This window comes from Thamnophis elegans, chromosome 9, assembly GCF_009769535.1.
Source record: "Thamnophis elegans isolate rThaEle1 chromosome 9, rThaEle1.pri, whole genome shotgun sequence".
Taxonomy (NCBI): domain Eukaryota; kingdom Metazoa; phylum Chordata; class Lepidosauria; order Squamata; family Colubridae; genus Thamnophis; species Thamnophis elegans.
Genome location: NC_045549.1, coordinates 61,366,341 through 61,389,404, shown reverse-complemented (window position 1 = coordinate 61,389,404; position 23,064 = coordinate 61,366,341). Strand labels below are relative to the sequence as shown.

General features: G+C 35.9%; 1 protein-coding gene across 1 annotated transcript; it reads right to left on the bottom strand.

Annotated features, from left to right (window-relative positions):
* Positions 1 to 2,396: 2,396 nt before the first annotated feature.
* On the bottom strand, positions 2,397 to 17,692 carry TMA16 (translation machinery associated 16 homolog). The gene is made up of 7 exons (XM_032223589.1): positions 17,593 to 17,692; positions 15,290 to 15,402; positions 12,416 to 12,453; positions 8,182 to 8,266; positions 7,334 to 7,482; positions 4,440 to 4,482; positions 2,397 to 2,803 (listed from the first exon to the last, which is right to left on the bottom strand). Exons 1-7 carry the CDS (start codon positions 17,593 to 17,595, stop codon positions 2,632 to 2,634), a joined length of 603 nt encoding a protein of 200 aa, XP_032079480.1. The 5' UTR covers positions 17,596 to 17,692; the 3' UTR covers positions 2,397 to 2,631.
* Positions 17,693 to 23,064: the final 5,372 nt, after the last annotated feature.

Below are 23,064 nucleotides of genomic sequence, written 5' to 3'. Positions count from 1 at the left end.
AAATCAATGTTAAGGAACTTTGTTTTAAAAAGAGATCAGTACCAAAGTAGAAAGCCCACTAGTAGATTCTCTGAAGCCAAACTGGTGATGGCAAGTTATTTGCTTGTCCAAAAATGAGTTAATTTTAAATTATGAAAATATTACAAGATTGTCAGTTATCCAGGTCATGGTTGTCCCAAAGGTGGTTTTCAGGAGGCAGCTGAACTTTCTCGTTTTTTCTTTCGATTCTCATCCAAGAAGCTACTTCAGCTCTCCATTCCCCACTATCCTGTCAGAGCTGAAGAAACTTCTTGGATGAGAAGCAAAACATCATAAAAAAACAACAAAAAAAGTCCAGTTACCTCCTGAAAAAGCACCTTTGGGAAAATATTACAAGTTACCACGTAGAATATTACAACTGAAGAACCCAAAGATCAAATCCAAGAAAGCTTAAATATACTGGTTAGTATACTTTCTTCAGTACTGTTTTATAGCCCATATTTTACTCTTTCCAATTTTATTTTATAGCCTATATTTTATTCTTTCCAACTGAAAACAATATTGTAAATAAATTAGATACTGGGACACACAATTATGTACCTATGTATGCTTAGCAGGAACAGGAAAGCTTTTTTTGTAAAAAGAAAAGAGCTAAATGTGGTGTGTTAAGAGAATGGCGAAACAGTTCCTCCCATTATGCATTTTTACAATTTGGAAGAGTTCAAGGGGAAATATAGAATCCTTAATAGTACAGGTGAAACTCGAAAAATTAGAATATCGTGCAAAAGTTCACCTATTTCAGTAATGCAACTTAAAAGGTGAAACTAATATATGAGATAGACTCATTACATGCAAAGCAAGATAGTTCAAGCCATGATTTGTCATAATTGTGTTTATTATAGCTTACAGCTCAGGAAAACCCCAAATCCACAATCTCAGAAAATTAGAATATTGTGAAATGATGCAATATTCTAGGCTCAAAGTGTCTCACTTTAATCAATTAATTAAGCCATAACATCTGCAAAAGATTCCTGAGCCTTTAAAAGAGTCTGGTTCAGTAGGAATCACAATCATGGGAGACTGCTGACCTGACAGTTGTGCAGAAAACCATCATTGACACCCTCCATAAGGAGGGAAAGCCTCAATAGGTAATTGCAAAAGAAGTTGGATGTTCCCAAAGTGCTGTATCAAAGCACATTAATAGAAAGTTATGTGGCAGGGAAAAGTGTGGAAGAAAAAGGTGCACAAGCAGCAGGGATGACCGCAGCCTGGAGAGGATTGTCAGGAAAAGGCCATTCAAAAGTGTTGGGGACTTTCACAAGGAGTGGACTGAGGCTGGAGTTGATGCATCAAGAGCCACTACAAACAGAGGGATTGTGGACATGGGCTTCAAATGTATTCCTCTTTTCGAGCCGCTCCTGACAACAAACGTCAGAAACGTCTTACCTGGGCTAAAGAAAAACAGACCTGGTCTGTTGTTCAGTGGTCCAAAGTCCTCTTTCTTGATGAGAGCAACTTTTGCCTCTCATTTGGAAACCAAGGACCCAGAGTATAGAGGATGAATGGAGAGGCACAAATTGCAAGATGCTTGAAGTCCAGTGTGAAGTTTCCAGTCTGTGTTGATTTGGGGAGCCATGTCATCTACTGGTGTTGGTCCAGCAAACTCGCCTGACCTGAACCCCATAGAGCATCTATGAGGCATTGCCAAGAGAAAGATGAGAGACATGAGACCAAACAATGCAGAGAGCTGAAGGCTGCTATTGAAGCCTCCTGGTCTTCCATAACAGCTCAGCAGTACCACAGGCTGATAGCTTCCATGCCACACCGCATTGAGGCACTAATTGCTGCAAAAGGGGCCCAAAGCAAGTACTGAGTACATATACATGCTTATACCTTTCAGAGGTCCAATATTGTTCTATGTGCAATCCTTGTTTTATTGATTGCATGTAATATTCTAATTTTCTGAGATTGTGGATTTGGGGTTTTCATGAGCTGTAAGCCATAATCATCACAATTATGACAAATCACGGCTTGAACTACCTTGCTTTGCATGTAATGAGTCTATCTCATATATTAGTTTCACCTTTTAAGTTGCATTACTGAAATAAATTTTGCACAATATTCTAATTTTTCGAGTTTCACTTGTATCTGCTCCAAAATTTAGACATTTTTTAATCCCAACCTCTCAAGTGATGTTATGCGCTATGCTTCCAATCTTCAGCTTCTTCAAGAAGGAATAATGCCAGAATGCACTATTAAAAAATGTTTAAGATGCATTTAAGTTCACCCCTAAAAATACTTTGCTCCTATTGTAATGACAATCAGATCAGTACTTTCTCTTGAAGAACAACAAGTGCGGGAAGGTAGTAGGTGAGGTGCAACATTAAAAATTGGACTTTTTCTTCATGACCTTTAAATGTTGTTTTGTTGCATTTTATGACTAATTAGAATAATTATTTTAGACTAATCAGAATTGATTCTATCAATATAATATCAAGTATTTTTTATGAACCTTACCCACATTGCACTGTTTTTTAAAAAGGCAATGCAATATTATAAACTACAGTATAAATTGTCATAGTGATCAGAACTGCAAGTACTCTTGGTTGATTAAAAGGAAGGTTTCTTGCTGCCAGTTTAAACACTGGTTTGTCAATCTGTTTCACATTTCCCAACAATTTCTTTTTCATCCACATCCTGTGTGGCAGGCAGTTCATTTCCAGCTTCAATGTTTGCACTCTCCATTCTATTTTTAGAGAGATCTTTACTGGATAACTTTCTCATTTTAATATTTGGTAGCTTCTTCAAGTCACCATCCCAGTCTCTGGAAAAAAAGGCAAGCATTAGTTGATGGAAACCCTTTAATATTTATGTTGGTGATCAATCATTGCTCCTATTTAAAAAGAAAAAACTGATTGGAAAGGTCTTTGTAAAATAACCCTGGAATAAACCCACCTAATTGAAGAGATGTTTTCAAGAGACTATACTGAAATTCCTACGATGCAGGAAAGACAGGAAAACTACTATGTATATTCCAAAATAGGCTTACAATATTTAAATGAATATAACCCCACACCAAATTAAAGAAAAACAAAAATTTTGGGTCCAATTTATATGCAAAAGGCTCTACCTACTTTATTAACTGATCCTATCTATCGTAGCCCGAGGAAAGTATCTCAAAAGAAAATTTGACTGCACTATCAGGATTTTTTCCCCCCAAATACAACCTCCTTTCTCTGTTTTTCAATTAATTCATTCCTGGATTTTGTTAAATGGGACAGAAATTAATGTGCATTGCTTTCTCAAAGCTCATCAGTTTCTGCAGCTGACTTCTAATACGAGGATGACTCAACCTTGGAAAACTCTTGAGATTATGCACTAAGGCAGTGGATCTCAACCTTCCTAATGCCGCGGCCCTTTAATACAGTTCCTCATGTTGTGGTGACACCCAACCATAAAATTATTTTATGTTTTCCGTATTTTTTCAAAAATATGTGTTTTTCAATGGTCTTAGGCGACCCCTGTGAAAGGGTCATTCGACCCCCCAAGGGGGTCCCGACCCACAGATTGAGAACCACTGCACTAAGGGTTAGTTAAGAACCACTGAACTGATGTACTGTTCAGTAAAATCCTTCCCTCCACACGTAATCAGATGCAGAGTGGAAAAGTAAAGGAAAGCTCTAGCCATAAAAGCATATCATATTCTGTGTAGTTGGGTTTTTCACATTGGTTTCGAGGAAATCTAACTCTAACCACAGGCTGATTTCCATCCCAGTAGAATTTATCATGTATTTTGCCCTGAAATAAGGCAGAATAGGAATGTAAAAAGTCCACTATCTCTTTACAGCCTCTCCAAATTTAACCATGATCTTTGTTTGTTTGTTTATTTTTAGAGATTTCAAGGAAGTCTAAACTTCAACTAGGTAGTAGGATTTCCTATTAATTTTTCCTGGAACATAACATGAAGCAAAAAGGGAACATAAGAAGCCTACTTTCCATAAACAGCCTCTTTGACTCTATCCATGATGTTTGTTTTTCTCACTGATTTCAAGCTTAACCATGAATTTATATCTAAATAGGATTTCCCCAGGCATTGTGTCAAGCAATTAAAATAACATCAATATTAAAATTTTAATTTTTATAAAATTAAAAATAGAGAAAAAGGCAAAGATACAACTATATAAACCCTCAATTTTCACTTGTCAGTTTATTTCTGAGTTATAATACATAAATTCCCATTTTATAATGTAATACTCTGTATAACACAAGGAATAATACAATATGATGTTGAAAATGTTTTATTATTTGAAACTGATGCATGTCATTGTTGGAAAATAGACTGTTCATACTAGATTACTTTGGACTAAAAGACTGTGTCCTCTTTTAAAAATTAACAGAAATTATGCTGGAGTAATGTATCTCTGCCCGCCCCATTTGGGGGTAGTTAGAAAATAACTCACCTGAAATATCGAAGATGTTTACAGTTTACAATGTCAGGGATTTCTATGGAAAGAAATTGAATCTAGATCAATCCATAGGGTAAGAAAATTAAAAGATGACTGATCTCCCACTGTCTTATTTTGTTATTGTAGTTGAAAGAGACAAACTCATCAGTTTTATTTTGCTTACTTTAGAAATTAAAACTGATTCATCAAAATATCTTATTTCAAATTGCAGGATACCCCAAAGAATATGTTCAAAAGGATGGCTATTAGATTTACTTTGTTAGCAATGTACAAAAAATACGTACATGCATTATATGTACTTTCTCAGGAGAAAACTATTTGCAACAAAGAAAATAAAATTACATGCTGCCATATCAAGGATATTATTTTAGCCAATTAACCAACTTTAATCAATTGGGCTAATTTAGTTCTTAAATGTTTCACATCAAATTTGGAAAAGCGCCTAATTTTTCCAGACAAAACTATAATTGTCTGGTAAGAAAAACTAATGAATGGTGAATACTGGGAGAGAAAGAAAAGTCACACCACTGGTCATTTCTTCTCAGTAAAAGGCAATAGAAATATGCATTTTAAAAATTAGTCAATATAACTTCATTTTAAACTACCATCTCTAATAACACTGCCTAGAAGTATAAATCATTTTTCTCAAATTAGAACCCAGTTAATCAAGAAATATGCAAATGATTATTTCTCGTTAAATATTTCACAGTAAAAGAAAGGGGAGTGGACCTGGATAATTTTGAATACAATGTGCATTAAATTATACATACATAAAAGTTAAAGGAATAGGCTATAGAGAGAGACTTGAAATATATATAGCATATCTACTGTTAATTTTAAGTTGAATTGAAGAACATTTCAAGTGCTCTTATGGACATGAATTTTTCAAGCAAACTTGTCTAAACTTGTAGCAATTCATCAGGAACAAGGTTACACTGACCATCTATTTATTATTAAAAAATCTTTTGCATGCATCAAATTAACTACCACAATTTGGAAGGGATTACACAGATTATCCACCTTGCATATTTCTTCATTAAAACAAATTGAAAAATTGAAAGACAAAAAGGATAAATATAAAAAGTGGAAGAATTCCATGGATGAGAAACCTCAAGGAGAAAACTCAAGAAGCTTTGGAAATTTTGAAAAATGAGATTACAAAAGCCCAGTCTAGTACAATACCAATGAAGAAGAAAAATAACAGCTCCCAAAAGAAACCAGCATGGCGGCATAAAGAACTCTTTGACAAATTGAAAGACAAAAAGATAAGTATAAAAAGTGGAAAGGGGGGAACATAACTAAGGCAGAATATCAGCAAATAGCCTGAGCCTGTAAAGATGAAGTGAGGAAAGTTAAGGCTCACAATGACGAAAGGCTTGCCACAAAAGTAAAAAATAACAAAAAAAAGCTTCTTCCAACATATTAAAAAAAAGAAAAGAGTTAAGGAAACAACTGGTCCATTGCTGGGAGAAAATGGCAAGAAGGTGACAAGCAATGGAGAAAGCAGAACTATTTAATTCATTTTTTTGCATCTGTTTTTACACAAAGGGGAAAAAACCAGTCCAACCTACCAAAAATAGCCCCCAAAAAATCAGGTTAGGAACACAAGTTAAAATAGGGAAGAAAATCATGAGCATCTGTCTAACCAAGATCAATGTTAATATAATCAGGTATTAATCAGTGTTAATACCACTTTATAATGCCTTGATAAGGCCACACTTAGAATACTGCATTCAGTTTTGGTCGTTACAACGTAAAAAAGATGTGGAGACTCTAGAAAGAGTGCAGAGAAGAGCAACAAAAATGATTAGAGGACTGGAGACTAAAACATATGAAGAACGGTAGCAGGAACTGGGTATGTCTAGTTCAATGAAAAGAAAGACATGGGAAGACATGATAGCAGTGTTCTAATATCTCAGGGGTTGCCACAAAGAAGAGGGAGTCAAACTATTCTCCAAGGCACCTGAGGGCAGAACAAGAAGCAATGGGTGGAAACTAATCAAGGAGAGAAGCAACTTAGAACTGAGGAGAAACTTCCTGACAGTTAGAACAATTAATCAGTGGAACAGCTTGACTCCAGAAGTTGTGAATGCCCAACACTGCAAGTCTTTAAGAAGATGTTGGATAGCCATTTGTCAGAAATGGTGTAGGGTTTCCTGCCTAGGCAGGGAGTTGGACTAGAAGACTCCAAGGTCCCTTCCAGGTTGGTTTGGTGTGGTGTCGTATTGCATTGTATGTGATTTGATATGCTGGTACTTTTATTTACTTCGGAAGTACCGTATTTTTCGGATGTATAAGACGCACAATGTATAAGACGCACTTTTCCTCAAAAAAGAGGCTGAAAATCTGGGTGCGTCTTATACATTGAATACAGCATTTTTGCCTCGCGAAACTCCGCCCCTTCACCAAAATGGCCGTGCACAGCTTGTAGGAGGCTTTCAGGGGGCTGGGGAGGGCAGAAATGAGCAAAAAACAGCCAGTTTTTTGCTCAATTCCCACCCCCCCCCCCCCCAGGAGCACTTCCTAAAGGCTATCCATGCCCTTTTTTTGACAAAATGGGCCCGTTTTTTTCAAAAAATGGTCTGTTTTTTGCTTGTTTTTTGAGGGGGGGCAACCCTGGAGCACTCTACTAGCCTCCTAAGAGCTATTCATGTCCTTTTTAAAAAAAAATAATCAGGCCCGTTTTCATGAAAAATTGGCTTTTTGGAGGTCTGAAGAGTGCAAAAACTTTTTTTTTAATTTGCCTCTTCAAAACCTTGGTGCGTCTTATACTCCGATGCATCTTATACTCTGAAAAATACGGTAGAACTCATGTTACTGCTCTTTTATTTAGAGTTCTTATATTTGGGGCACATTTTAATAACAGGTTACTTTTTAACACAGCATACCTATGCCATAGCTTTCATACTGCTGTCTTTCACGTTCCATGGTCTGCTTGATTACAGTTTCCCTGGAACTATGCTGTCTGGACTGTCGTCCTTTAATGCTGTTGTGCAGTTCAATCTGTTCCAACTCATCACGAAATCGCTGCAAATAACTAAAACACAGTATACTGCCGTTTTAGGAACATTGGTTTTTTTTTTTAAAGCAATACTTGTCAATTATTTAGAAACATTAAATCATCTTGAATATTAAAGAATAAAGAATATATACAAAACCACTTATATTAAACTAAATATCAGAGGCAAGGTTGTTCTCTATCTTAATGTCATCAGCTATCCAGATTTTAAACAGCAATATGACAACAAAAGAATAGCATAGTTTTCTTTAGCCAGGAAAAGATTTTTAAAAAGCACAAAATACACAAAATATATATTTTATCAAACTATTTTGTGCATGTTTCAAATTAAAGTTGCTTTTTTAATTTCAGCTCATATTTAAAATAAATAAGTTTGTTTATTTACAAAATCCAGAACAGGATATTTGAGACTAAAAGTGTCTTCAATAATTGCATACAAATAGTACACAACAGGTATATATTATTCCAGAAAAAAATTAGATTAGAAGAGTTAATTTAATTGTTTCTAATTACTTATAATAATTAACATATATGAAGTTAAAATTACACTGCATGGATAAATACTAAAGATGACCTATACCAACAGATGTTCTAATGAACTACATAGAACAGGGAATTTTTATTTTGAAAAACATACCAAGCAGTTAAAATTATGAACATCAACTCAACATTCTTGTTCCAAACACAGAAGACTTAGGTAGCTTGCTATAAACCTACTTTTCTACTAATTCAGAAGCTTCTTTTTTTGTGTATTCCATTTTGTCAGGATCAAGGTGACATTGAAACCACAGCAATTTTTCACCTACCAAAAAAAGAGAACAAAAATAATTTTTGAGATATTTGTAAAACCTACAAAAGTGTAAAAAATGTATTATACAGTTTAATAATTTCCTCTCACATCTTTAAAGTTATTGTTTTCATGTCTGCTTGCTTCTAATGCTAATAAAAATGTAAAACAATACTAAATTATTAATCCCATAATATAACTAAATCTACTTCCATTGAAATTTCCTTTCATATGCTCATGGTTACTGTCTAAAAACTAGCATCTGTTTCAATCAGTAATTTGCTATTACTGCCAAGTAAAAGGTCATATATCATTTATTCATTTTTCCAGGATATTTTATTAAGAAAGGGCTAATAAATATAGAGCTCACATCCCTACAGAAATTATGAGGAAAGAGCACATGAACCATATTTTATGCAATTTAAACATCAATTTATAGAATGGATAAGTTGATAGAAAAGAACTGAATTTCATTCTAGAAAAAAACACCATCATAGTCGGGAATAGTCAGATAATTCAAATGCTTGGCATATACTTTTTAAGGATTAAAGATAACCCAAGAGAAATGGGACAATAAGCAGTGCATGCAAATACTATATAGCACAGTTAGATGTAAAACTTTTGGAATCTCCTAATCTAATGATGTTTTCCAATGAATTTGTAAGTAAAGCAAAACTTCTACATGATACAAAATTAAACCCATCTTTCTGCAAATCTGAACACATACTGTAAAACCTACAAAACTTTAATGCCATTTGTTTACAAATTCAAAATAAGAGTAAATACACAAGATACAAAAGTTTTGACAGGATTTCAATCAGGATTTCACCCAAAAACAGCTTCAAAGGGCAGCTTCAAAGGGTATACCCTTATGGAGGCTTTCAGAGAGCTCCTGGGGGCTCAGGAGGGCGGAAATGAGTGAAAAATGGACCATTTATGTCTCCTCCCAGTCCCCAGGAGCACTCTTTAAACCTCCATAAGGCTATGCATGCAATTTGTGTGACATAAAACACCCATTTTCTTAAAAAACGGACTGTTTTCTGCTCATTTGGGGGGGGGGCAGCCCTTCCCAGGAGCACTCTGCAAGCCCCCCCCCCCCCAAGGCTATTCATGCCTTTTTTTAAAAAAAAAAAACAGGCCCATTTTCGTGAAAAATGGGCCGTTTTTGGGAGGTTTGCAGAGTGCAAACACTTTTTTTTCCTTTTGGAAAGCTCTTTAACTGATTGGTGAAAATTACATTGATCAAGTGCTGTGCTAGCAGAAACACCTACCTATCTACTGTATTTCTCTCTATCTCTATTTCTCTATCTCTATCCCTCTACCTACCTACTTACCTACCTACTCTCTCTTTCTCCCTACCTATCTATTGTATTTCTTTCTCTCTCTCTCTATCCCTTTATCTATTTACCTACCTATCTAACTACCCTTTCTCCCTACCTATCTACTGTACTTCTCTCACTCTCTATTTCTCTCCCTATTTTTCTCTCTCTATCCTTCTACCTACTTACCTACCTACTCTCTCTCTCGCCCTACCTACCTACTGGCCCTACCTACCTACCTACCTACCTACCTACCTACTCGCCCTACCTACCTACTCTATTTCTCTCTCTCTCTCTCTCATCTATCTATCTATCTATCTATCTATCTATCTATCTATCTATCTATCTATCTATCTATCTATCTATCTATCCCTATCTACCTACCTAACTACTCTCTCTTTCCCTATCATATATCTCTCTTTCTCTCTCTATCTCTCTACCTACCAACTTACCTTCTCTCTCGCGCGTGCACATGTGCGTTTTCTCTCTCTCTCTCTCCCTTTATCTATCTATCTACCTAACTACTCTCCCTCCCTCCCTCCCTCCCTCCCTCCTGTATTTCTCTTTCTCTCCCTCTCTATCCCTCTATACCCTACTTACTAGCCTTTTCAAAACCTTGGTGCGTCTTATACTCCAGTGCATCTTATACTCCGAAAAATACAGTAACTGTATGCTGAATGATCACAAAAAGTGTTGCTACAATTGTCAAAATGCTGAGAAAATTTGCAAAAGAGAATCCTGCTAAAATGTTTATCTGATACTAGAGTCTACATGTCCAACTTTAACAAGGTTTTTTTGTAGCTCCAATGTGGAAAAGTTATCCAGGTCACTCTTTTGGTTTGTTGTTTGTGTATTTCCTTTAAATTATTAAGTCACCAGGCAGTTTAATTTGTATATGCAGTGCAACATCTTTTTCCACACGATTCGTTTAGACCAGTGAATGCTAACCTTTTTGTTGTCTTGTGTCATAAGCGTGTACGCCCCCGCGCTCCCCCATGCATGCACATGTGACCTCCCCCAGCCTCCCATGCATGCTTGCACATCTCCCACATGCACCCCACACCCCGAGCATGCACGGCAGAGACCCAAAAATCAGCTGGCTGGCAGGAGTCTCACACACATGCATGGTGGTGCTTATTGGGACAACAGTTCATGTGCCCACAGAGACGGCTCTGCATGCCACCTGTGACACACATGCCATAGGTTTGCCATCACCATTTTATACTGTCATTTTTAAATCCACTTTAAATCAATCTCTGTCTTGTCCAATAAAACGTCTCTTCCATACCCTCCTTTAAAAATAGTCTTATCTATAATGCAAGACACTTATGGGACCACAGTTTTAAAAATATCCTTCATCACATCCAATGTTAAAGTACTTTTTTATATTCTATTAATAAATCAAATATGTTCTGTTCTTTTAATTGCAATCTTTAATTCTTTCTGGTTCCCTCTAGTATCCGGCTTTCAAAGTCACGTCTTTTCATGTTTCTTTTTTTAAGAATTCAAAACAACGGCTTTTTCCCCATGGAAAGGATTCTTATAATTTATTTTGAAACTCCTACTTCAAAAGTTCATCTGGACCTTCAATCCATTTGTAATTTTTCAAAATTAATGTTTTAATCACCCTTTTGCTGTATATGTCTTCCTTTGCTAAGAATTGCATATTGCTATAAGATGTAAGTAAGAAAGATCTTTATTACGGTCAAAGACCAGCAATATACATTTGTTTTTACACTATATTAAAAAATACTAACATTAAAATATAATTATAAGTATTGACAATAAAAATGAATAATAACATAATGGGCCAAAGATTGTTAAAGGTATGTCCAGATAATTGATACAAGATGGTACTATACTTCTGTAGCCAATTTTTTTCTTATGGACATTGCAGCAGCACAGAACTTTGCCACTGCATACGTGGTAACCGGGTTAGTGTCCTGGAGGAGAAAGCCTAGATACTCTGGTTTCTCTTCAGATCGTATAAATCTTTCACTATAAGATGTGTAATTGCTTTGGTTACTAATGACTAGAAAGCAGCTAAAAAGCAATTTCCAAAAGTGATTAAATCTAGGTGAGCTTTGGGTACACATGGCATATATATCAGCTAAGAGCTTTTAGTTAGACTTCATCAGTTCTTTGCTCCTTGATTCCTGAGCCAACCACAAAAAATTTGTTCCTGCAATTTACTCACAAGAAGCACCTGTGAGAAGTACAAATATTTTGTCAGCCAGAATTCACCATCTGGCTGATCATCTGGCCGTAATGTCAAGTTCACTCCTTTGGAGATGTCTAGTACACAATTAATCTTCATCAGAAGTCCTCCTATTTGAAATATTATTTTTTTTTATTTTTAAAAAAGCCAGCTAGTGTATTATCTATTGCCAGGCAAATGAAGAAAAAAATAAATCTGGTTATTTCTAAAAATAATTAAACATGTAAATGTAATAAATGATTTTATTTACTAATGTAGAATATTGATGTTAATTACAAAATGTATTTAGTTTCTCACATGCACAATTTCCAAAAGATATGCTTTACAAAGATGAAAAATTAAGTGAAGTTAAAGTTAAAAACTGATTAAAATTCTCTTTTAAAGAAAGTTTATGAATTATGCAAAACTTCCAAATGTTATAGAAAACATTAATAAAAAATCAGAACTGTATAAAGGAACCAGTATTCCAAAATTCCAAGTAATAGTAGCGTAGTATCCCTAATGTTAAACCGAATACATAGTTGATATAAAAGTTTTTTAAAAAATATTAGCAGTGGCTAGAACTTCTTCCAAGGAAATGCAACAAAGATTAATTTTACAAAATCTGAAAATATAAATTACACTTACCCACAATGCTGAGCCGAAAGGCTTTTTCATTTTTCAATCTGCAAGAAGAAAAAAATACAATATATTTATTTAATAACTTTATATTCTGTTGCAATCTCAGGACATATTTAATAGTTACAATAGCACAATCTAACTTCTAAAATATGTATAGCCAATTAGATAAAGTATATAAATTGAAGAAACTATACAAGAATTAATTTTTTAAAAAAACTATATGTAAACACAGAAGCAGATGAACTATTTTGCTCTGAAAGAGAAGGAATCTGTTTAACAAAGAAAATACCTACTTTATTTACCATGTGAATTCTTATCCCTAAACGTCAAGCAGGTGGATAAAGATGTTTACAAAATATATTTTAATATCTGTTTTAACATTAGCTTTTCCCTATGGCACACAAAAGCTCTGAAATTACAGAATCTCATCATAACAAATCTGAAAACACCCCAAGCAACCATCTAACTCACATTTTACCATGTTAAAAAGTGATTAAGAACCCTTTATGAACCCTTTGAATATTCTATATTCCTATATAAATATAACTTAAGCATGATCTATTTTCCATTCGCCGTAGATAAAGAGAACATAATTAAATAAATAAGGTAAACATTGTACTTGTGCATTTGTTATATCTAGTTATAATGCTAATTATAATTAACAATGTTAATTAGTTAATTAACTTCTGCATTTAGTCATGCCAGCCACATGACCATGGCGATGTCTTCGGACAGCGCTGACTCTTCAGCTTTGAAACAGAGATGAGCACCGCCCCCTAGAGTCGGGAACAACTAGCACATATGTGCGAAGTGAATCTTTACCTTTACCTTATAATGCTAATTATATTATACCGGCATATTTCTATGGTACTATTTCCAACAATACCTAATGAACAAATGACTCATTAATTGTGCCTTGAAATATAAGAGTTGTGCAGAATTGGACAACTGACAAGATCAGAAAGTTAGTAGACTAATGAACAGTAGAAAACATTTTAGAAATACTGAGCAGATTATTTTACTAGGAAAATTATCCGTTCCTATCTGCTGTGTGAAGATACAGTGACTTGCTAAAAACCTCTTCTCAAAAAAGAGGAGGGAGAACTCCTGAACGTCTACAAGATATTTTACTGAAATGACACAGGAACAGGAACAGAAAGTGTGTTCTCATTATACCATTGATGGGTTTTTTATGTTAAATGAAAAGAAAGCATATGGTGACATAGCAAATATTTTGGAAGTAAAGGAGAAAATCTGGAGCCCACTATGCATTAACTAAAGATTAAGTTCTACATATCTGCCTCTAAATATATTGCACCAAAGTCTCTGATAAATATAACGTATAGGACACTAATATCTCATTTTATCATAAACCAGAGATTTAATACTAATACATTTTAACATATAATAGTGACTATCACTTTTATTTCTAAAACACCACAGCAAAATTGTTTAAATCACTTGTAAAAAGATAATCTAAAAAGCAGGATTCAAAGTTAAGGTTTTATAATATTGTATTGCATTGTGCTGTTAATACTAAGGATTATTTGCACAGAAATTGCATCAATATCATAAAGAATTCTATTTCCATTGTAAATTCCTGGGCTGGGAGTTACACACATATTAACTTCTCCTTGTCACTGATCTTGATCAGGAATGCTGGAGAAAGTGACCTACCTACAGACTAGAGTTTTAAATTTTTAGTAGCAGTGGAAAATCAATTATCTAGTTTCCACCATCAGAGCCAGATCAGTTTTTGGCAGTTATTCAAGACAATTCAGGAGTATGCACGATGCAAGTTTTGGGTGTATCACATGCTCAAAATAAAATAATGAAATACCGCATTTCCCTGAAAATAAGACCTACCCCAAAATTACTCCTAGCCTGATTTTTAAAGTGTGCCTAATATAAGACCTACCCCCCAAAATAAGTCCTAGTGAAGTGTGTGTGTGTGTGTGTGTGAGTGTGTGTCCCCAGCACAGGAGGCAACAAGCGTGTGCGAGCCAATGGTGTCCACCAGCAGCAGCAGCCCAGGCAGTGCAGGTGAGTTGATTACCTGTCAAAGCAGCAGGCAGAGGCAAAGGTGGGGGGAGGCATGCGACCTGGATGCACCATGCAGGCCATAAGAAAGCAGAGAGTTGGAACCAGAGTGGCGGGCAGCTGCAGGACGCTTGTCTTTGCACAGCAGCAGATGTAGGCAGAGGTTTTGGAGGAAAAGCAGGCGATCCAGACATGCCGTATAAGCTGCAGGAAAGCCAAGAGTTGGTGGGCCACAATGGATGGGTGGCTGCAGAAGGCTGATCTTTGTGTCTCTTGGCTGGCCTAAGGCTTGTGTGAGTCGTCGGGATCGCCTGCCTTCTATTCCTGCGCTCTGACTGGGTCTTATTTTTGGGGAAAACACAGCAGTAAGATCAATCATGGTTTATATCACTGCAAATGATGAAAGATCTTAAAACTGGACAGTAATGGATTGCTATCATTTGTGCTTATATGTTTATCTCATTTTTAATACATCCTTAAATAAGATGCCAGACTAATAAGATAAAGGTAAAAAATTTCCCCTGACAGTTTTATCTGACTCCAGGGGGCAGTGCTCATCTCCATTTATTAGTCGAGGGAACCAATGTTGTCCAAAAATACTTTCATGGTCAAATGACCAGCATGACTATATGCCAAGGCATAAGGAACACTCTTACCTTCTCACCAAAGTGGTAGGTATTTATCTACTTGCATTTGAATGCTTTCAAACTGACGGGCGGGAGCTGGGGTAGCTTTGTAGCTGATAAGCTCAGCATCTTTAACCATTGAGCCATCAATATTTCTAAAGCAAGAATATTATCCCAGATATCATTCAACATTAGAAAATATATAAACACTTACTTTTCCTTTTTAACCTGTTTGTGTGCTTCTTTTGTAAGTTGAGCCGCTTTTCTGCTGTAAGGATGGATGGCTTTCTTCTCCTGCTCCCCCCCTTTTGCTTTGGCAATTTTAGGCTGAAATAATGAGTCAAAATAATGAAAACATTTAATAGAACTACTTCAAATATCATCTGAAGCATAGCAAAATAATTTAACTTTCAAGCATCAGTCAGCATCTACCATGTATTCATAACACTTAACTATAGAAGATGGTTATAAGGATCTTGTTTATATATATCTGTACTTCTATTCAAAATAAAAAGAGGCCTTCTAAAAATATATAGAAATCAATACTGTTCCTAAATTATTATCTGACTCTATACCGATAATCAACTGATGTATTCTTTCATTGTAAGCTCATAAAACTTTTTTTACTTCAGTTTTTTACTTTTGTATGTCTTCCCCATTGGCAACCTAGAAGTGGCTTTAGGAATCATTTTAGATTTACTCACCGACTACAAAAATAATGAAAGATGAATGCATTCTAACCATAGAACTCAAAATGAATACTTGAAGAAGTGATAAAATACACACAAGGAAAAATAAAATAATCAAATATTTTCAATATTTTCAATATATACGTAATTTAGGCTGATAAAATTACATACGTAAAAAATCAGGATATTTAATATCACTGTTTAAATATTGCAGTGGTGTGATGGCTGAGCAATTAAGACACTGGGCTAAATAATCATATATACTTTTTTCCCCATGCCCTACTGCAAATATCCAGACCGTACACTCCTTTCTATAAAACTGCCTTTTCCAATACAAATCAGCATTTGAGTGCTATAGACATCAGCAGGGATTATATCCCGAAAATGACACAACTTACATATTTGCGTCAGATGTCAGGACACAAGCAGATAAAAACTTTACATGATATCACCATATGCACATTTTCACCAACATATTGTTGTCACCATTTGCACACTGTCATCAGCATATTATTAACAGAATACTCCAAAATGATGATGATCTTGCCTGTTAGTTTCATGTAATGATTAAATATCAGGGGATTTAAAAAATGGCACTCCACAAGGAAACAACTGCACAGCTGACCTTTTTATCCCTACCCGCAAACCTGGAGCTGCCTATTAAGTATAGACCTGAAGCATTATAAAATGCTACCTTTAATTCTCAACTCTTGATGCCAGTCCAATCTACTGAGAGATTCAAAGGGTATGCAGAAGTATCTATCCAACCTTGACTAATTTTGAAAAAACTAAGAAGGAACCAGTCTGGTTAGTATTTGAAAGAGAGGCCACCAAGAAATTTAAGGTTTAAGACTATTTAAAAAAAAAATCTGAAAGTTTGTTAAAGCAAATTATGTTTCCCTACAAGAAAATTACAAAAGATATGTCCATGTAACCACCAGATGCTGAAAGGGTTTTTACTCTATAACTGTTAAATGAAGTACATGCCCTCACAGAGAGCTTAAAACCCTTTATATATAGAATTATTAAACACTAAGTAAACCAAACACAATTTTAACATAACATAAATTTTGTATAATGTAGTGTAATAGATCTCAATTGTTCAGATTTTTAAATGTTGAACGTTTATAAAAAATATGTTCCTAAAAAGGATTTCCTAAATCCCCCCCCCAAAAAATGAAGCCTGTGTCCAATACACCTCTTTGATTTCCCTGATTACAATCAAAAAATATAAGTTTTATGCTTCCTAGTTTATATAGAACACAGAACTCCGAATTCTTTATAGCGACACTATAAAAATGTAATAAGAAAACATAATCTTTGAAGTGAGATGTGCAGCAAACAAATCTAATAAATAATCTCAACGGAAAAGCCAATTAACTTAGTGTCAATAAATAAACTTAGTGAGTTAATAAAGACCATACCTAGTACAAAATCTCCGTATCATGCAAGCAGTCTTTTTGCCCGGGCTATGATAAAACTAACTTATCAAATAAACACAGGCATGTTGTATGAAGTTTCAACGTGGAAGTCGAATTTAAGAATTTCCATGGCAATCTCTAGTATGTTTACTGTGAAATAAGAACAATTTAATTTCTTGTTCACCACAAATGCCCGCACAAACGCACAATGCTTGAAGTACGTTAAAAACTAAACAAATACATTTCAGCATGGCTAAAACTAAACAAATACGTTTCGGCATAAAAAGTGTGCTTATTTAAAAAGCCATCGAAACTCCATCGTATCTGTTGACGAGTCCACTGCAATGCATGATTATGTTTTTCAATACAATCCTCCCCTCTCCCCGCGTTGCACCGGCTAAACTCACCATATTCACGAAGCGAAAAGCAGGCGCGTCTCCTTAAAGGGCAAAAAGCGCCCATGTGCTTTTCTGAACCCAGGCGAGTCCCACACTTTAACCCTCCCGGCTGGATCCACGGGCCGCCAGCTGCTCCGTTCCGTTCCGTTCAAATAGAAAATATTTATTAGATCGACTTTAGTAAATACGTTGGATTAATTCCTGTTCCTAATTCAGAAGGGAGCGTTTACGGGGCGTATAGAAATCGCTTCTATAAACCCTGCTAGGTTAAAATAAGTCTGAGGATGTCGGTTTTTTAAGCTGTGTCCTGCTGATTCCTTCCGCTGAAAAAGGGTAAAAATCGCGGATGTCTTCCGAGCGTCTCTGTTTTGCTAATGAGCTAAATTACTCTTTAGGAAAAGAATCAATTGATTCGGCCGTTGAAAGGAATGGCACCTATAAACGTGGACATAGAAAGAGTGACAGCCATCCCACCAACAATAATTTTAACATTAACACGCTTCTGATGTCACATGCAGCATTAACACCCATTTGTTTTAAGGGTACAGATTTTTCGGAAGTAACGGATAATAGAAACATGGAGCAATAGAATTCGAATACTGTTTATTTCATGTATGCATGATAGCAGGAGATTGTCTGAATTACAGCATGTTTAAAAGTAGAAATGATGAAATTATAATAATAAAAAATAGGCTTCCAAGACTTGCTAGCTTTCTCTTTCAATGACTTTATATTATATATTATTTGTTAGATGTACTTTTCTTCAGGAGGTCAAAGGGAAATTTTTCCTCATTTTTTCCACAGAACAACACCCTTGCAGGGACGGTTCAGCTGAGAGAGAATGAGTGTAAGTGGAATTGAACCTTAGACCTGTGAGATGTAAAACCCAACTAGTTTAATTCTCAGAATACGGAACAAGTCTGGTTAACAATTCAAAGATTTACTTAAGAAAAATGAAAACGTGGTTGCAAGCGCGACCCCCTATTCTCTTCCCAAGTTGGATTGAGACCAAGAAGAGCAAAGAACAGTTTTCAAGCTATACAATGTATAGTCCCTAAGCCAGTGGTTCTCAACCTTCCCAATGCCTTGACCCTTTAATACAGTTCCTCACGTTGTGGTGACCCCCAACCATAAAATTATTTTCATTGCTACTTCATAACTGTAATTTTGTTACTGTTATGAATTGTAATGTAAATATCTGATATGCAGGATGTATTTTCATTATTACAAATTGAACATAATTAAAGCATAGTGATTAATCACAAAAACAATATGTAATTATATATTGTGAAATGGTTTGCTAATGAAAATAATAAATATAATATAATATATAATATAATATATAATATATAATATATAATATATAATATATAATATATAATATATAATATATAATATATAATATATAATATATAATATATAATATATAATATATAATATATAATATATAATATAATATAATATAATATAATATAATATAATATAATATAATAATATAATATATATAATATAATATAATATAATATAATATAATATAATATAATATAATATAATATAATATAATATAATATAACCTTGTTACAAAAAGTCCATGAAACATTTTAGTTGGTAACAAAATAAAAATAAAACAGAGAAGAAAGACAGTAAAAAAAAATGGGTCAAAGAGAAATACAGTACCAGGTTGGATATCTCCTCCTATTTTTCATCTTGTCCTACTGGTTCTTTATGATTTATCCATTATTGTTTGTAACTTATGATTTTAACTATTATTATGACCTATGACCTATTTTTGCTGTTTATATGTACACTGATTTGGTGCACTGGAGACAAATTCCTTGTGTGTCTTATTACACTTCACCAATAATCATTTCTATTTCTGTTTCATTGTATTCCTATTTCATTCTTTCTATTCTATTCTATTCCTATTTCATTCCTATTCCCATTCCCATTCCATTTTCCTATTCCATTCCATTCTATTCTAAGCATGGAAGCTTAAAACTAAAAAGATGTAGTGCTTTATTTTTTTTCAAAGCGGCTGCTGAAGATGTTTTGTGACAGCTATCTTTTTTCCCCTCTGCCCCTAAACTCCTGGAATCCTCTCTCTCTCCTTGCAGCTGGGACGCTCTCAGGCGCTGCCTCGCCGGGGCTTGCATGCTCTATTCTCCCCCCCTCCTCTCCCCTCATCAAGCGCAGCCATCTGATCCATCCGCCGGTGCCTCTCATGTCGCAATTGGCTGGGCACTGGATGTCCTCGCACTGCTGCGCCTGTCAGGTAGCTCCTCCCTTTCACAAGGCAGCGCCCACCCCTGCCACCACTCCCGCCGCTGTTCCCCTGGCTCCAAACACTGGCACGCAGGTTTCTCGGTTCCTAAGACCATCGAAAATATGTGTTTTCTGATGGTCTTAGGCGACCCATGTGAAAGGGTCATTCGACCCCCAAAGGGGTCGCAAACCACAGGTTGAGAACTGCTGCTCTAAGCAATGTATGCCATGCCTAAGAAGTCCTCCCCTTTTCCTAAATTAATCTTTAAGTTATTTTGCACTACAAAAGGTCAACATGACCCTTCCTGCAGAAACCCAGTTGTCTTATCTGTGTCTCCGTGTTGTTTTGTCCTAGGCAGCGGATGTTCCTATCTCACCAAACGGTGGCCTTGTCTCAGGTGTATGTTTCTGTTTTCAAACGAAGTTAGTTTTAGCAAGTCATCACATACTGTTTTACTGAGCACATTTGATGTTTAATTTGTAACAGGAACAACTCTATAGTTTATTGATACATTTAACACTTTTATAAAATAGTAACTTATTATTTATTTCCTTCAGACCTACTCAAGTACCTCAGTGATTAGATCAAGACAACTGTTGACTGTCTAGAGTAGACAGAGAGAAAGTGAATTCTGGCAACAATCCAACTTTAGATCAGCAAGATCATGTCACTTGCAGACACACTGCTGAAGTCCCATCAGACCATGTTACTGCTTATCCTAGAGAAGACAGCTATTATTTTTCCTGGCAGGATGGGACCAAATTCTGAAAGAGTTCCAGCTTTGGATACACAAGCTGGTTTATAGTGGTTCACTGTCAGAACTATCAGTCTGCTTAAATAATCTGGCTGCTAGTTTTTAAAGTAAAATCTGAAAACTAGTTCTGAAAGGGTTTCAGCTTTGAATGGTTAGGTCTCCTGGAAGGTGGGTGGGGATGATAGAAAGTTTTGGCACTCAAGATCGAAGTTTGCAAACCCTATTTCTAGCCAATAATCTCCAAAAGAGAACAGGAGGCTAAATTCATTAGTGACTATGCAGAATATTTCTTCATATGTGCAGCACAAACAACACTTCTATAGGGACCTGTAAAAAAGTGGACAGGCTACTGGCGACAACTTTCAAAGGAGATGGCTACTTAAATGTTTTAAGAAAAGCTGATATGCACACTTTGCAAACACCTCTTACAAATGTTTTTACAATTGCAGGTATTAGAATATGTCTATGTCTTCTGAGCCGAAAAAATGCTATAGCTATAAAATAAGGCTATCCTGATTGATGCTTCATTTAAAATCAAGAGTTTTGAAAAACACATTTTCTAAAGGGCATTATGGAAATGTAGAGAATGACACATAGATTTCATGACTTCAAGTGGAAATTACTTTTGATTTAGTCACGATTACAATAAGTGTCATACCAATCATGGAACTCTGGCTGAGTTATAGAATAATACATTTGCAATATTTATTTCAAAATTCCTTAGACTAACTTCACTTCATGCCAGTGGAGATTCAGTTTTGTTCTGTTTCTTTTTAAAGCAGGCTGGAATTAGAGCTAATGTCAGCTTTCCGATTGGAATACCAAAGGCTTTTCTCTACCATTGAATTGTGTCACTTTGGAATAATCTGTGGTCCTCCGGATCTCACAAAAGTTTAGGCACTGAGTCTTTTGATACTGGGATATATACAGTAATATTTTTGGGTTATATTCAAATGAGATTCAACCATTTTTCATGTCTTTTGAAATAGTTCCAGCTTTCAACAAGCTCATCATCTAGTTTTTTCTTGCTTTTGAATAGTCACTTCAATGAAGTTCCAGTGCTGCCAAGTTCTTTTTCCTAAAGAACGTTTTTAAAAAATCAGTGGGTCTTTCATATTGTTTTGTTTATGTTCCTTGCAATTGTTCCTGTATTACTGTTTCTTTTCTACTGCAGTTGATGCTCAGAGCCATGCAAAACTCTACCTGTTCTGGTGTAACCTATATGTCTATATACTTAGTAACTCATGCCCATTGAAGATTGTCATTTCAGGTGTTGCTCCATAAAGCTAGAAGGCTGCCATCTTCTGTTTTCCTTGGAAGTTTTCACCCACTAGAGAACATTGGATGCCTACCTGTTCAGAGCAGACCCCAATTCTTACCTCTTTTCTCCTCCTTTCATATTTATGGATTTTTAAAAATGTGAGCATAGCTGCCTACTGTTTTCTTCTGTATCTGCCTCTTATGGAAATAGGGCAGGGGTGTCAAACTCAAGGCACCAGGGCTGAATCTGGCCCACAGGATGCTTAGATCTGGTCTATGGGGCTACCCTGGAAGCATCAAAGGACTGGCCCATGGTGCCTCTGCCAGTGAAAATGGAGCACCTGAGAGCCGCGGGCAGTCCTTCTGAGCTGTTTTCACTGGCAGAGGGTTGCAGGGAGCTGTTGCAGCTGAAAACAGAGCTCAGGGCCCTTTTTGCTGGCAGAGTGCTCAGGCTTCCCCAGGCCTCCCCATCACAAGTGACGTCAAGCTGGCCATGCCCACCGTGGCCACAGTCACACTGGCCTCCCAAGATCAAACATAACCCTAAGGCTGATTTTGGTACTGTTTGGATAATATGGGTAGCTACTCTCAATTCTGTTTTGGTTTTCAGTTACAAATTACACATACACAGTGTATGTAGCTATGTATGTATGTATGTATGCATGCATGCATGTATGTGTGTGTGTATGTATATACATACTTTCCTTCTTACCTTTATGGATGGTCTAATATGAGAGGCCCAGGAAGCCTCTAAACAGAGGCTTCTACACAGGATCTTAGCGGCTTCTAACCATGCATTTTTTGGACAAAGAGCTGTGATGTTGTTCCTGGGAGATGTTGAAACCACTCTCCCAGCTTAGGAATTACAGCCTAATTGCTCCCATTGGGACCATTTTTTATTTTCTCTAGGTCATGAGAATATTTAGTCTCTCTCTCTCTCTCTCTCTCTCTCTCTCCCCCTCCCCCTCCCTCCCTCCCTCCCTCCCCCCCCCTCTCTCTCTCTCCCCTCTCTCTCTGAAAAATTACATATTTTTGTTTAGTAAATTGGATGTCCAAACAGAATTTTAAAGTAAACAGATTCATTGAGTCAAATACTACATATCAGGGGCCTCCAACCCTCAGGCAGCGGGCAAGCATTTAAAGCTTTATTTGTGCATGCATGGGATTAGGTTGAGCATGTGAAACCACCACTCCCCTGCCACTG

What these genes read in the sequence shown, in the direction of transcription:
- TMA16 (XM_032223589.1), bottom strand. An exon ending in CTTTCGGCTCAGCATTGTGG is followed by an intron (nt 8,267 to 12,415) that starts GTAAGTGTAATT and finishes TTTTTTTGGTAG; the next exon opens with GTGAAAAATTGCTGTGGTTT. An exon ending in GCTTCTGAATTAGTAGAAAA is followed by an intron (nt 7,483 to 8,181) that starts GTAGGTTTATAG and finishes ACTGTGTTTTAG; the next exon opens with TTATTTGCAGCGATTTCGTG.